At 49.1% G+C, this 16134-nt stretch overlaps 1 protein-coding gene across 1 annotated transcript in view; it reads left to right on the top strand.

Annotated features, from left to right (window-relative positions):
- Positions 1–16134, top strand: part of fer1l6 (fer-1 like family member 6) — a 203395-nt gene that overhangs the window by 118501 nt on the left and 68760 nt on the right. Inside the window, exons 24-25 of the mRNA XM_072467070.1 lie at positions 8144–8305; positions 15874–16048. Of these exons, the coding sequence (XP_072323171.1) occupies positions 8144–8305; positions 15874–16048 (337 nt within the window). The remainder of the gene's footprint in view (positions 1–8143; positions 8306–15873; positions 16049–16134) is intronic.

Here is a 16134-nt window from a genome sequence, read left to right as displayed (position 1 = left end):
GCCCTGTGTGGAAAATACCAGCGGTCGTAGGATGGGGCACTTAAGTAGTCACTAATTGGTCACTTATGGGCTTCAATTGGCCCAAGGATAGTTGGGCCGACTTCCGGGTGCGGCGATGACCAGCTAAGTCGCACGTTTCGGCAGCTCCCGGTGGAACGGACTTTTGGGCTCTTAATAGGAGCCCCATCGGCAATTTTAACGGCAAATAACACTGTGCGGTAATCCAGAAGGGAATCCCCCCTGGACACGGATGGAAAAAAGAGAGGAAAGTAGCCGGATTGCGGTGGATCCTCAAGAGCAGCGGCCAGGAAGGCAGGCACAAAGCAAGATGGCGTCGGAAGGAGGCAGTTTAATATGGGGCCCTGACCAACAAGAGTTCCTGTGGCGTTGCGTAGATGAACTCAAAAAGGAGATGAAGAAGGAGCTGTTGGCCCCGATATTACAAACGATTGAGGGGCTAAAGGAGGAGCAAAAGACCCGGGAACAGGAGCTTCGGGTCGTGAAGGCAAAGGCTGCTGAGAATGAGGATGACATACAGGGCCTGGTGGTGAAAACGGAGATCCACGAGGCACAACACAAAAGATGTGTGGAAAGGCTGGAGGTGCTGGAGAATAATGCGAGGAGGAAGAACTTAAGGATTCTTGGTCTTCCCGAAGGTGCAGAAGGGGCGGACGTCGGGGCATATGTGAGCACGATGCTGCATTCGTTAATGGGATTGGAGGCCCCGACGGGTCCGCTGGAGGTGGAGGGAGCCTATCGGGTTATGGCGCGAAGACCAAGGGCTGGAGAAATTCCTCGAGCAATAGTTGTGAGATTTCTCCGATACAAGGACAGAGAGATGGTCCTCAGATGGGCAAAGAAAACTCGGAACAGTAGGTGGGAGAATGCAGTGATCCGCGTATATCAAGATTGGAGTGCGGAGGTGGCGAGGAGGGCAAGCTTTAATCGGACCAAGGCGGTGTTGCATAAAAGGAAGGTCAAATTTGGAATGTTGCAACCGGCAAGACTGTGGGTCACACATCTAGGGAAACACCACTATTTCGAAACGGCAGACGAGGCGTGGACATTTATTGTCGAGGAGAAGCTGGAGTGAGCGGGCCAAAAAAAGAACGTTTGGGACAAAAGTGGGGGGGTGAATTTGTGGGATGAAGGGGGGAAAAGGGGGAAGAGAGGACTTCCCAAGTTGTTAAACCTGCGACCCTGTAACTTCTCTCTCTTCCCCATGTCGTGGGGGAGGGGGTGAGGGAGGATGAGGAGCTGAGGGCGTCGGCCATTGGGGACGGGGCCAAAAGGGGAAGCGCGGGCTTTGTTCCCGCGCTATGGTAATCATGGCGGGAACAGGGAAGCAGGGGGCCTCGCACAGTGTGAGCCGAGGTCACGGGGGGAAGCCGAGGTCGGCCAGAGTTTGCTGACTTCTGGGAGCAACATGGGGGGTGCAATTACGCTAGCTTGGGATCTAGCGGGGGGTTAACTGGGTTGCTGCTGCTGGGGAGAAGGGGGAGCTGGTATGGGAGGGGGGTGGTCGGGGGGGGGGCGCTGCCTGCGGGGGATACAGCTACGTGGGAACCGGGTGAGGAGCTGGATTGAAAAAAGAAATGGCTAGTCGTCGGGGGGGCGGGGGGGGTGATGGGTGGGGCAGGTGTTTCATTCGGGGCTAGATGCAAAAAACAGGGGGGTGGCCATACTAGTGGGGAAGCGGGTAATGTTTGAGGCAAAGACTATAGTGGCGGATAGTGGGGGCAGATACGTGATGGTGAGTGGCAAACTGCAAGGGGAGGCGGTGGTCTTAGTGAACGTGTATGCCCCGAACTGGGATGATGCCAATTTTATGAGGCGTATGTTAGGACGAATCCCGGACCTAGAAGTGGGGAAGTTGGTAATGGGTGGAGACTTTAATACGGTGCTGGACCCAGGGCTGGACAGATCGAGGACCAGGACCGGAAGGAGGCCGGCTGCAGCTAGGGTGCTTAAGGATTTTATGGTGCAGATGGGAGGAGTAGATCCCTGGAGATTTAGTAGACCTAGGAGTAAGGAGTTTTCGTTTTTCTCCTATGTACATAAAGTATTTTCACGAATAGATTTTTTTGTTTTGGGAAGGGCACTGATCCCAAAGGTGACGGGGACGGAGTACACGGCTATAGCCATCTTGGATCATGCTCCACACTGGGTGGACCTGGAGATAGGGGAAGAAAAACAACAGCTTCCACCCTGGAGAATGGACATGGGATTATTGGCAGATGAGGGGGGGTGTTTAAGGGTGAGGGGGTGTATTGAAAGGTACTTGGAACTTAATGATAATGGGAAGGTACAGGTGGAAGTGGTCTGGGAGGCACTGAAGGCAGTGGTTAGAGGGGAGCTGATATCTATTAGGGCACATAAAGGAAAGCAGGAGGGTAGGGAAAGGGAGCGGTTGTTGAAAGAACTTCTGAGGGTGGACAGACAATACGCGGAGGAACCGGAGGAGGGACTATACAGGGAAAGGCAAAGGCTACATGTAGAATTTGACTTGTTGACTACGGGTAAGGCAGAGGCACAATGGAGGAAGGCACAGGGTGTACAGTACGAATATGGGGAGAAGGCGAGTAGGTTGTTGGCCCACCAACTGAGGAAAAGGGGAGCAGCGAGGGAGATAGGGGGGGTGAGAGATGAGGAGGGAGAGATGGAGCGGGGAGCGGAGAGAGTGAATGGAGTGTTCAAGGCATTTTATGAAAGATTATATGAAGCGCAGCCCCCGGACGGGAAGGAGAGAATGATGTGCTTTCTGGATCAGCTGGAATTTCCTAAGGTGGAGGAGCAGGAGAGAGTGGGGCTGGAGCACAGATTGAGACGGAGTGAAAGGGATTGGAAGCATGCAGGCGGGGAAGGCCCTGGGACCAGATGGATTCCCAGTTGAATTCTATAAGAAATATTTGGACTTGCTGGCCCCGCTACTGATGAGAACCTTTAATGAGGCGAGGGAAAGGGGGCAGCTGCCCCCGACTATGTCAGAGGCAACGATATCGCTCCTCCTAAAGAAGGAAAAAGACCCGCTGCAATGCGGGTCATACAGGCCCATTTCCCTCCTGAATGTGGATGCTAAGATTCTGGCCAAGGTAATGGCAATGAGGATAGAGGATTGTGTCCCGGAGGTGGTCCATGAGGACCAAACTGGGTTTGTGAAGGGGAGACAGCTAAATACAAATATACAGAGGCTGCTAGGGGTAATGATGATGCCCCCACCAGAGGGGGAAGCGGAGATAGTGGTGGCGATGGATGCCGAGAAAGCATTTGATAGAGTGGAGTGGGATTATTTGTGGGAGGTGTTGAGGAGATTTGACTTTGGGAATGGGTATATCAGGTGGGTACAGTTGCTGTATAGGGCTCCGATGGCGAGTGTGGTCACGAATGGACGGGGGTCTGACTATTTTTGGCTCCATAGAGGGACGAGGCAGGGATGTCCTCTGTCCCCGTTATTGTTTGCATTGGCGATTGAACCCTGGCCATGGCACTGAGGGGTTCCAGGAAGTGGAGGGGAGTACTTAGGGGGGGAGAAGAACACCGGGTATCTCTGTATGCGGATGATTTGTTGCTATATGTGGCGGACCCGGTGGAGGGGATGCCAGAGATAATGCGGATACTTGGGGAGTTTGGGGATTTTTCAGGGTATAAACTGAACATGGGGAAAAGTGAGTTATTTGTGGTGCATCCGGGGGAGCAGAGCAGAGAGATAGAGGATTTACCGTTGAGGAAGGTAACAAGGGACTTCCAGTACCTGGGGATCCAGATAGCCAAGAATTGGGGTACATTACACAGGCTTAATTTAATGGAGGAGGATTTCAAGAGATGGGACATGGTGTCCCTGTCATTGGCAGGTAGGGTGCAGGCGGTTAAAATGGTGGTCCTCCCGAGATTCCTTTTTGTGTTCCAGTGCCTCCCGGTGGTGATCACGAAGGCTTTTTTCAAAAGAATTGAGAAGAGCATTATGAGTTTTGTGTGGGCTGGGAAGACCCCGAGTGTGAGGCGGGGATTCTTGCAGCGTAGTAGGGACAGGGGGGCGCTGGCACTACCGAGCCTAAGTGAGTACTACTGGGCGGCCAATGTTTCAATGGTGTGTAAGTCGATGGGAGAAGGGGAGGGAGCGGCGTGGAAGAGATTGGAGAGGGCGTCCTGCAGGGGGACTAGCCTGCAAGCAATGGTGACGGCGCTATTGCCGTTCTCACCAAAGAAATACACCACAAGCCAGGTGGTGGTGGCTACATTGAAAATTTGGGGGCAGTGGAGACGGCATAGGGGAGGGACGGGAGCTTCGGTGCGGTCCCCGATAAGAAACAATCATAGGTTCGTTCCGGGGAGAATGGATGGGGGATTTGGAGCATGGCAAAGAGCTGGGGTAGTTCAATTAAGAGATCTATTTGTAGATGGGACGTTTGCGAGTCTGGGAGCGCTGACGGAGAAAAATGGGTTGCCCCAAGGGAATGCATTCAGGTATATGCAATTGGGGGCTTTTGCGAGGCAACAGGTGAGGGAATTCCCGCAGCTCCCGACGCAGGAAGTGCAGGATAGAGTGATCTCAGAGACATGGGTGGGGGACGGTAAGGTGGCGGACATATACAGGGAGATGAGGGACGAGGGGGAGATCATGGTAGATGAGCTGAAAGGGAAATGGGAAGAACTGGGGCAGGAGATTGAGGAGGGGCTGTGGGCTGATGCCCTACGTAGGGTAAACTCATCGTCCTCGTGTGCCAGGCTAAGCCTGATACAATTTAAGGTGCTACACAGGGCGCATATGACTGGAGCACGGCTTAGTAAATTTTTTGGGTTAGAGGATAGGTGTGCGAGATGCTCGAGAGGCCCAGCGAATCACACCCACATGTTCTGGTCATGCCATGCTGACTATCCCTGATCATATTATTCCTATCTAGATGATTATAAATCTTGTCTCTTATAATCCCCTCCAAGACTTTACCCACTACAGATGTGAGGCTCACCGGTCTATAGTTGCCGGGGTTGTCTCTGCTCCCCTTTTTGAACAAAGGGACCACATTTGCTATCCTCCAGTCCTCTGGCACTATTCCTGTAGCCAATGATGACATAAAAATCAAAGCCAAAGGTCCCGCAATCTCTTCCCTGGCCTCCCAGAGAATCCTAGGATAAATCCCATCAGGACCCGGGGACTTATCTATTTTCAGCCTGTCCAGAATTGCCAACACCTCTTCCCTACGTACCTCAATGCCATCTATTCTATTAGCCTGGGTCTCAGCATTCTCCTCCACAACATTATCTTTTTCCTGAGTGAATACTGACGAAAAATATTCATTTAGTATCTCGCCTATCTCTTCAGACTCCACACATAACTTCCCATCCCTGTCCTTGACTGGTCCTACTCTTTCCCTAGTCATTCGCTTATTCCTGACATACCTATAGAAAGCTTTTGGGTTTTCCTTGATCCTACCTGCCAAATACTTCTCATGTCCCCTCCTTGCTCGTCTTAGCTCTCTCTTTAGATCCTTCCTCGCTACCTTGTAACTATCCACCGCCCCAACTGAAACTTCACACCTCATCTTCACATAGGCCTCCTTCTTCCTCTTAACAAGAGATTCCACTTCTTTGGTAAACCACGGTTCCCTCGCTCGACGCCTTCCTCCCTGCCTGACCGGTACATACTTATCAAGAACACGCAGTAGCTGATCCTTGAACAAGCTCCACTTATCCAGTGTGCCCAACACTTGCAGCCTACTTCTCCACCTTATCCCCCCCAAGTCACGTCTAATGGCATCATAATTGCCCTTCCCCCAGCTATAACTCTTGCCCTGCGGTGTATACTTATGCCTTTCCATCATTAACGTAAACATCACCGAATTGTGGTCACTGTCCCCAAAGTGCTCTCCTACCTCCAAATCCAATACCTGGCCTGGTTCATTACCCAAAACCAAATCCAACGTGGCCTCGCCTCTTGTTGGCCTGTCAACATATTGTGTCAGGAAACCCTCCTGCACACACTGTACAAAAAAAGACCCATCTAATGTACTCGAACTATATCTTTTCCAGTCAATATTTGGAAAGCTAAAGTCTCCCATAATAACTACCCTGTTACTTTCGCTCTTATCCAGGATCATCCTCGCCATCCTTTCCTCTACATCCCTAGAACTATTTGGAGGCCTATAGAAGACTCCCAACAGTGTGACCTCTCCTTTCATGTTTCTAACCTCAGCCCATACTACCTCGGAAGATGAGTCCCCATCTAGCATCCTCTCCGTCACCGTAATACTGCTCTTGACTAGCAGCGCCACACCTCCCCCTCTTTTGCCTCCTTCTCTGAGCTTACTAAAACACCTAAACCCCGGAACCTGCAACATCCATTCCTGTCCCTGCTCTATCCATGTCTCTGAAATGGCCACAACATCGAAGTCCCAGGTACCAACCCATGCTGCCAGTTCCCCTACCTTATTTCGTATACTCCTGGCATTGAAGTAGACACACTTCAAACCACCTACCTGAACACTGGCCCCCTCCTGCGACGTCAAATCTGTGCTCCTGACCTCTATACTCTCATTCTCCCTTACCCTAAAACAACAATCCAGGTTCCCATGCCCCTGCTGCATTAGTTTAAACCCCCCCAAAGAGCACTAACAAATCTCCCCCCCAGGATATTTGTGCCCCTCAGGTTCAGATGTAGACCATCCTGTCTGTAGAGGTCCCACCTTCCCCAGAAAGAGCCCCAATTATCCAGAAATCTGAATCCCTCCCGCCTGCACCATCCCTGTAGCCACGTGTTTAATTGCTCTCTCTCCCTATTCCTCATCTCACTATCACGTGGCACGGGCAACAACCCAGAGATAACAACTCTGTTTGTTCTAGTTCTGAGCTTCCATCCTAGCTCCCTGAAAGCCTGCCTGACATCCTTGTCCCCTTTCCTACCTATGTCGTTAGTGCCAATGTGGACCACGACTTGGGGCTGCTCCCCCTCCCCCTAAGGACCCGGAAAACACGATCCGAGACATCACGTACCCTTGCACCTGGGAGGCAACATACCTGTTAAGGGGTTCGGCTCAGGGGTTCACCAGGCGGTGGCAACCGTTCGTCGACTACCTCACAGAAAGATAGAGGGAATGGAAAATAACTAGATAACAGCAGCAACCCAGGGGGGAGGGGTGGGGGGGGAAGGGTGGGGGGGGGGATTGGACGGACTCTCAGGGATGTTATTGTATATGTATAGGTATTTGGTATACGTAATTGTATATTGGATTGTTGGATTGTATTTTTGGAGAGTATTTATTTTGGACAAGGCAGTTGCCATTTAGTTTTGTTCTTTGTTTTTGTTTATATGTTACTTATTTATTTGTTTAAAACTGGCCACGGTTATTTATATTGCTTTATTGTTGTGTAAAAGAAACACTACGTATTGTTATATTTGGCTAAAAAACTTGAATAAAATATATATATTTTTTAAAAAGGATAGTTGGGCCACCCAACAGCTTCCCCCCATCCTGTGCAGAAGGGTCAGGGGCAGGCTGGTAGGTGGCAGACACGGGACCCACTGGATTTTATGTGCCCACCCTGTCTCCAAACCCCCGCAATGAGGGAGCGTAAAATCCAACCCGACGTTTCAGGTCAATGACCTTTTATCAGAACTGGGAAATGTTAGCGATGTAATAGGTTTTAGGCAAATACAAAGGCATGGGCAAGGGGGATGAAGAGCAGTGAAGAAGGCCAATGACAGAATGGAAGACAGGCAAGGTTAAATGGTGCAAGAAAGGAAGGACTCACATTTGCGTAGTGCCATTCCTGACCTCAAGTCATCCAGGGTGCTTCACAGCTAGTGTGTGACTTTTGAAGTGTTGTCGCCTTCAATTATAGCAGCCAGTTAGCAGCCAGCGAGTTCCCACAAACAGCGAGGTGCACGATCAGATAATCTGTATCTCTGGTAATGTGATTCAGGAAACCAATATTGGCCGGGGTACTCAGAAACCCGCACTGCTCTCTTGATGCTACAACAACCCAGGCACAGCCCTCTTAATGATATGGTGACTGCCTTACAAAATCCAGCACATGCTTGAGTTCTTTGGGGACACAGCTTGAGGTGCTCGCCATTTTCCACATGCGTTTGAATGTTTTAAATGTCAAAAGTTGACTTCAGTTTAATTTGAAATGCAATTTCCTGCAGGTGTTTTTTTGGGGTCTCCGCGAGCTGAAACGCGTACAGCTCCTCACCGTGGATCGACCACAGGTTTTTATTGAGTATGCAGGGAGGGGCGTCAAATCTTCAGTCATCCAGAGTTACAAGAAAAATCCAAACTTTACAGTTCAAGAAGACTGTTTCACTGTAGTAAGTAGACAATTATTAAATGCACCACCAAGGGTTTGCTGCCAACAATGGGGGCTTTGCAGGGATATCCCCCAAACTCTGTCCATTATTCGTTCCTGAGGCCCTGGGAAGCAGGTTCCATACTGGGCTTAAAGAATCACAGGATTGCTACGGCCCAGCGTGTCTGCACCGGCTCTCCAAACAAGCATCATGACTTAGTGCCATTCCCCTCCCTTTTCCCCGCACATTGTTTCTACTTAAATAATCATCAAATGGGGCAGCACGGTGGCACAGTGGGTTAGCACTGCGGCCTCACGGCGCCGAGGTCCCAGGTTCGATCCCGGCTCTGGGTCACTGTCCGTGTGGAGTTTGCACATTCTCCGTGGATTTCGCCCCCACAACCCAAAAATGTGCAAGCTAGGTGGATTGGACACGCTAAATTGCCCCTTGGTTTGCACTGAGTGCTGAATTTGGTGCTTTTTGAGTGCGATAGTGAGAGTTTGGTGACCGAGGGAGTATAAGGCTTCATTTTTATCTAAAGTTTAGTCTTTCTTTTATTTAGTTAATTAACTTAAAAGTTGCTGTTTGGTTTAGAAGAAGGTGAATTTTCAATCAGCTTTAAACAGGCTTCTACTTCTAGGCACTTGCAGCTGGAGCTTGTTAATTAGTTAATTGGATTAGGCCAGTTTTCAGAGGCTAGATTCACAGTATAAAAGTGATCCACCTACAGTGCAGACTTTGTTTGCACTGAGTGCTGAATTTGGTGCTTTTTGAGTGCGATAGTGAGAGTTTGGTGACCGAGGGAGTGCTGAATTTGGTGCTTTTTGAGTGCGATAGTGAGAGTTTGGTGACCGAGGGAGTGCTGAATTTGGTGCTTTTTGAGTGCGATAGTGAGAGTTTGGTGACCGAGGGAGTGCTGAATTTGGTGCTTTTTGAGTGCGATAGTGAGAGTTTGGTGACCGAGGGAGTTAGGTGAGGAGGGAGTAAGGTGCTCCTTTCATTTTGTTTCCGACATTTCCGCAAAGAGTGCGAAGAGAGCCAGGAGTTTACAGGAAGTGTAGCTGACTGGGAGCAGGGTCGGAGGGCAGAGATCTAGTTAGTCCACACGGCAGCTATATTCTGTAAGGTAAGAGGGGATGCAGGCTAGGCCAGTTACATGCTCCTCCTGTAGGATGTGCGTGGTGAGGGATACCACCGGTGTCCCCGCTGACTATACCTGCGGAAAGTGCACCCAACTTCAGCTCCTCAAAGACCGTGTTAGGGAACTGGAGCTGAAGCTGGATGAACTTCGGATCATCCGGGAGGCAGAGGGGGTGATTGAGAAGAGTTACAGGGAGGTAACCACACCCAAGGTACAGGACAAGAATAGCTGGGTTACAGTCAGGGGGAAAAAAACAAACAGGCAGACAGTGCAGGGATCCCTCGTGGCCGTTCCCTTTCAAAACAAGTATACCGTTTTGGATGCTGTTGGGGGGGATGACCTACCGGGGGAAGGCCCTAGCGGTCAGGTCTCTGGCACGGAGTCTGGCTCTGGGGCTCAGAAGGGAAGGGGGGAGAATAGAAAAGCAATAGTTGTAGGAGATTCAATGGTTAGGGGAATAGATAGGAGATTCTGTGGTCGCGAGCGAGACTCCCGGAAGGTATGTTGCCTCCCGGGTGCCAGGGCCAGGGATGTCTCGGATTGTGTCTTCAGGATCCTTAAGGGGGAGGGTGAGCAGCCAGAAGTCGTGGTGCACATTGGTACCAACGACATAGGTAGGAAAAGGGGTGTGGAGGTAATAAACAAGTTTAGGGAGTTAGGCTGGAAGTTGAAAGCCAGGACAGACAGAGTTGTCATCTCTGGTTTGTTGCCGGTGCCACGTGATAGCGAGGCTAGGAATAGGGAGAGAGTGCAGTTGAACACGTGGCTGCAGGAATGGTGTAGGAGGGAGGGCTTCAGGTATTTGGATAATTGGAGCGCATTCTGGGGAAGGTGGGACCTGTACAAGCAGGACGGGTTGCATCTGAACCAGAGGGGCATCAATATCCTGGGAGGGAGGTTTGCTAGTACTCTTCGGGAGGGTTTAAACTAATTTGGCAGGGGAATGGGAACCGGATTTGTAGTCCAGCAACTAAGGTAGCCGATATTCAGGACGCCAAAGCATGTAATGAGGCAGTGGGGAAGGGAACACTGACAAAGGAGAGTATTTGCAGGCACGGAGATGGGTTGAAGTGTGTATACTTCAACGCAAGAAGCATCAGGAATAAGGTGGGTGAACTTAAGGCATGGATCGGTACTTGGGACTACGATGTGGTGGCCATCACGGAAACTTGGATAGAAGAGGGGCAGAAATGGTTGCTGGAGGTCCCTGGTTATAGATGTTTCAATAAGATTAGGGAGGGTGGTAAAAGAGGTGGGGGGGGTGGCATTATTAATTAGAGATAGTATAACAGCTGCAGAAAGGCAGTTCGAGGAGTATCACCCTATTGAGGTAGTATGGGTTGACGTCAGAAATAGGAAAGGAGCAGTCACCTTGTTAGGAGTTTTCTATAGGCCCCCCAATAGTAACAGAGATGTGGAGGAACAGATTTTGGAAAGGTGCAGAAGTCATAGGGTAGTAGTCATGGGCGACTTTAACTTCCCAAATATTGAGTGGAAACTCTTTAGATCAAATAGTTTGGATGGGGTGGTGTTTGTGCAGTGTGTCCAGGAAGCTTTTCTAACACAGTATGTAGATTGTCCGACCAGAGGAGGGGCAATATTGGATTTAGTACTGGGTAATGAACCAGGGCAAGTGATAGATTTGTTAGTGGGGGAGCATTTTGGAGATAGTGACCACAATTCTGTGACTTTCACTTTAGTAATGGAGAGGGATAGGTACGTGCAACAGGGCAAGGTTTACAATTGGGGGAAGGGTAAATACGATGTTGTCAGACAAGAATTGAAGTGCATAAGTTGGGAACATAGGCTGGCAGGGAAGGACACAAGTGAAATGTGGAACTTGTTCAAGGAACAGGTGCTACGTGTCCTTGATATGTATGTCCCTGTCAGGCAGGGAAGAGATGGTTGAGTGAGGGAACCATGGTTGACAAGAGAGGTTGAATGTCTTGTTAAGAGGAAAAAGGTGACTTATGTAAGGCTGAGGAAACAAGGTTCAGACAGGGCATTGGAGGGATACAAGATAGCCAGGAGGGAACTGAAGAAAGGGATTAGGAGAGCTAAGAGAGGGCATGAACAATCTTTGGCGGGTAGGATCAAGGAAAACCCCAAGGCCTTTTACACATATGTGAGAAATATGAGAATGACTAGAGCGAGGGTAGGTCCGATCAAGGACAGTAGCGGGAGATTGTGTATTGAGTCTGAAGAGATAGGAGAGGCCTTGAATGAGTATTTTTCTTCTGTATTTACAAATGAGAGGGGCGATATTGTTGGAGAGGACAGTGTGAAACAGATTGGTAAGCTCGAGGAAATACTTGTCAGGAAGGAAGATGTGTTGGGCATTTTGAAAAACTTGAGGATAGACAAGTCCCCCGGGCCTGACGGGATATATCCAAGGATTCTATGGGAAGCAAGAGATGAAATTGCAGAGCCGTTGGCAATGATCTTTTCGTCCTCACTGTCAACAGGGGTGGTACCAGGGGATTGGAGAGTGGCGAATGTCGTGCCCCTGTTCAAAAAAGGAACTAGGGATAACCCTGGGAATTACGGGCCAGTTAGTCTTACTTCGGTGGTAGGCAAAGTAATGGAAAGGGTACTGAAGGATAGGATTTCTGAGCATCTGGAAAGACACTGCTTGATTAGGGATAGTCAGCACGGATTTGTGAGGGGTAGGTCTTGCCTTACAAGTCTTATTGAATTCTTTGAGGAGGTGACCAAGCATGTGGATGAAGGTAAAGCAGTGGATGTAGTGTACATGGATTTTAGTAAGGCATTTGATAAAGTTCCCCATGGTAGGCTTATGCAGAAAGTAAGGAGGCATGGGATAGTGGGAAATTTGGCCAGTTGGATAACGAACTGGCTAACCGATAGAAGTCAGAGAGTGGTGGTGGATGGCAAATATTCAGCCTGGATCCCAGTTACCAGTGGCGTACCGCAGGGATCAGTTCTGGGTCCTCTGCTGTTTGTGATTTTCATTAATGACTTGGATGAGGGAGTTGAAGGGTGGGTCAGTAAATTTGCAGACGATACGAAGATTGGTGGAGTTGTGGATAGTAAGGAGGGCTGTTGTCGGCTGCAAAGAGACATAGATAGGATGCAGAGCTGGGCTGAGAAGTGGCAGATGGAGTTTAACCCTGAAAAGTGTGAGGTTGTCCATTTTGGAAGGACAAATATGAATGCGGAATACAGGGTTAACGGTAGAGTTCTTGGCAATGTGGAGGAGCAGAGAGATCTTGGGGTCTATGTTCATACATCTTTGAAAGTTGCCACTCAAGTGGATAGAGCTGTGAAGAAGGCCTATGGTGTGCTCGCGTTCATTAACAGAGGGATTGAATTTAAGAGCCGTGAGGTGATGATGCAGCTGTACAAAACTTTGGTAAGGCCACATTTGGAGTACTGTGTACAGTTCTGGTCGCCTCATTTTAGGAAGGATGTGGAAGCTCTGGAAAAGGGGCAAAGAAGATTTACCAGGATGTTGCCTGGAATGGAGAGTAGGTCTTACGAGGAAAGGTTGAGGGTGCTAGGCCTTTTCTCATTAGAGCGGAGAAGGATGAGGGGCGACTTGATAGAGGTTTATAAGATGATCAGGGGAATAGATAGAGTAGACAGTCAGAGACTTTTTCCCCGGGTGGAACACACCATTACAAGGGGACATAAATTTAAGGTGAAAGGTGGAAGATATAGGAGGGATATCAGAGGTAGGTTCTTTACCCAGAGAGTAGTGGGGGCATGGAATGCACTGCCTGTGGAAGTAGTTGAGTCGGAAACATTAGGGACCTTCAAGCAGCTATTGGATAGGCACATGGATGACGGTAAAATGATATAGTGTAGATTTATTTGTTCTTAAGGGCAGCACGGTAGCATTGTGGATAGCGCGATTGCTTCACAGCTCCGTGGTCCCAAGTTCGATTCCGGCTTGGGTCATTGTCTGTGCGGAGTCTGCACGTCCTCCCCGTGTCTGCGTGGGTATCCTCCGGGTGCTCCGGTTTCCTCCCACAGTCCAAAGATGTGCGGGTTAGGTGAATTGGCCAATGATAAATTGCCCTTAATGTCCAAATTGCCCTTGGTGTTGGGTGGAGGTGTTGAGTTTGGGTATGGTGCTCTTTCCAAGAGCCGGTGCAGACTCAAAGGGCCGAATGGCCTCCCTCTGCACTGTAAATTCAATGATAATCTATGATTAATCTAGGACAAAGGTTCGGCACAACATCATGGGCCGAAGGGCCTGTTCTGTGCTGTATTTTTCTATGTTCTATGTTCTATGTTAATTGGAAAAAATGAATTGGGTACTCTAAATTTATTTTAAAAATAAATAAATAATAATAATCATCAAATGCCCTCTTGAACGCCTCAATTAAACCTGCCCCCACCACACTCCAGACCCAAACCGCTCGCTGTGTGAAAAATATTTTTCTCACATCACATTTGCGTTCTTCGGCAAATCTCTTGAAATCTGTGCCCTCTCGTTCTCGATCCTTTGACGGGCGGGACTAGTTTCTCCCTATCTACTCTGTCCCACCCAGCCCCCTACTGATTTTGAAAATCTCCATCGGATCTCCCCTTAGCCTTCTTCTCTCCGAGGAGAAACCCCAAGCCCCAACCTTTCCAATCTATCCTCGTAACTGAAGTTTCTCATTCCCGGAACCATTCTTGTAAACCTCTTCTGCACTCCTCAATGCGTTTCCATCCCAAGTGACATTGGTAATCGAATCTGGGAGCCAGTTTAAAAATGCAACGTTTCCTCTTCAGCCCATTTAAGGGCCCACGGCGCCTTCATCAGAGTGACAACATACTACTCTGAGTCTCCGATGGTCAGTTATGGTCGGCACATCCGTCCTGTTTCCAGGGGTATGGGCCACCTGCCGTTACTATTTAGTCCCTGTGATTTAGGGAACAATGGCAGATGGAAGTCCTCCCCTGTCACACCTCCAAGGGTGGAGCAGGAACTCAAAAATGTTGGGCCCTGTCTCTTTAGCCATGGTGCCATCCATGATGGTTTGAACAAAGGGCAAATCATAGCAGTAAAGTGTGTCGCCACTTTAGTTTCTTTGTTCCGGGGGGGGGGGGGGAATATTGGTCAGGGGCACTTTTCTGGATGAATTTCCCGGTTTCTTTTTCTGCTTTTTCATTTCCTGGCCTCGTATAATGGAAGCGAAGAGAATCGATGCATGTTCTTGATTTCTTGGCATTGATTTCTCGGAGCTGACTGCAAAAGGTATCAGGCCCTGCCCAGACCTCTTTCTTTTGCTGTGGGTTTCCACTTCTCATTTTCCCATTGTGTTTGGCATTGCAGTCAAACCTGCATCTTTTGCTGCACCACTAGCTTCAGCTAGTTAATATTTACTGCTCAGCAATGGATGGGGCGGAATGTGCAAAGTGCAACCCCAACTCTTGTCCGTGCCGACTGCTATTTAATAGTGGCAAGGCTGGCATGTGTCAGGTCTGGCAGCGTTGGCCACCTCATTATAATACTTAAACCCACAAAATTGTAAACCTGCACCTGCGGTGCATTTAGGAGCCTGAATTCAATTTGACGATAGCTGGGCAGGCTTTTCAGGAATTGGAGAAATCTGGCAGGGCATTAAAAGCAGGGTAAGTGTGTTTTCCCGAGCACTCCTATTGGCTACGAGGTGCAGGTATATCCCCCATGGCTTCTGAAGCAAACCTTCTACCAATCACAAACTCTACATGCTGCTGTGTGGAGTCAACATGACCATTGCCTCCATACACCTGAACTTTCTCTCCCTCCCAGTTTCTGGGGTCTGACACCCCTCCCCTGCAGCCCCCCCCCCCACCTTTCCTCCACCAACCCTGATACCCCGTCTTGTTGGGGACTATTCCCAAAAGTCCAGGATGGTGCTTTCTGCCACTGCTTTCCTACCAGGTAGCTGGCCAATCCCTGAATCTGAAAACGATTGCGAGGTCTTGCTGTTAAATTCCGAGTTTCAAACCCTTCCCCCGACCACCAGCTCTCTCCCCCCCCCCTTCTCCTGCCCTCATGTAAAAATCAGGGGTATTGTATTGCACAGGTATAAGATTTATGCATTATGATTAAAGGAAATATGACAGAAAGAGTATTGTTGAAAAAAGAGACATGCTGCCAAAGCTTTTCATCTTGCACTCATCAGGACAGCTACAAGAATACCAAATTTCTAAGGGAAGAACAGTTTGTACTGCATGAGAAAAGGATGCTGATTGGTTGGCGCAAGGCCTCTGATCGAAATATTGCTGCGGACAATGTTATTCCCCAAGCTTTTGTTTAAGTTCAACAAAGGCTAGTTGACTCTGGTTGGTTGAGATGTTGTCATGATAAATGCCTTGTGGAATTAGATTGTTGTTTCCTTTGAAATTTAGCACTCTTGTATCTGTCCTGATGAATGCCAGGTGAAAAGCTGCAACAGCTTGTCCCTTTTATTCAGCATTAAAAGAAATACTTCATTGCTTGTTTTGGCAGGAATTACCTGAGCATGAATATCTGCACCCGCCACTTTCCATCTCCGTAGTCGACTGGAGAGCATTTGGGCGCAGTACTCTCGTTGGGACACACACCATCAACTCGCTGAAGCAGTACATGCACAAACCTTCTGAACGTCGACGATCGACAGTGAAAAGGATAACGGACCGAACTGGTAAGCATCCCTGACACAAGTCCCTCTCAAATCAGCTGAAAACATAACTGGGGACAGTGATCTGTGATGAGTGAGCAACATAATAT

Source organism: Scyliorhinus torazame, chromosome 11 (genome assembly GCF_047496885.1).
Source record: "Scyliorhinus torazame isolate Kashiwa2021f chromosome 11, sScyTor2.1, whole genome shotgun sequence".
Classification (NCBI taxonomy): Eukaryota; Metazoa; Chordata; class Chondrichthyes; order Carcharhiniformes; family Scyliorhinidae; genus Scyliorhinus; species Scyliorhinus torazame.
This window is presented reverse-complemented; position numbering and strand designations above follow the sequence as displayed.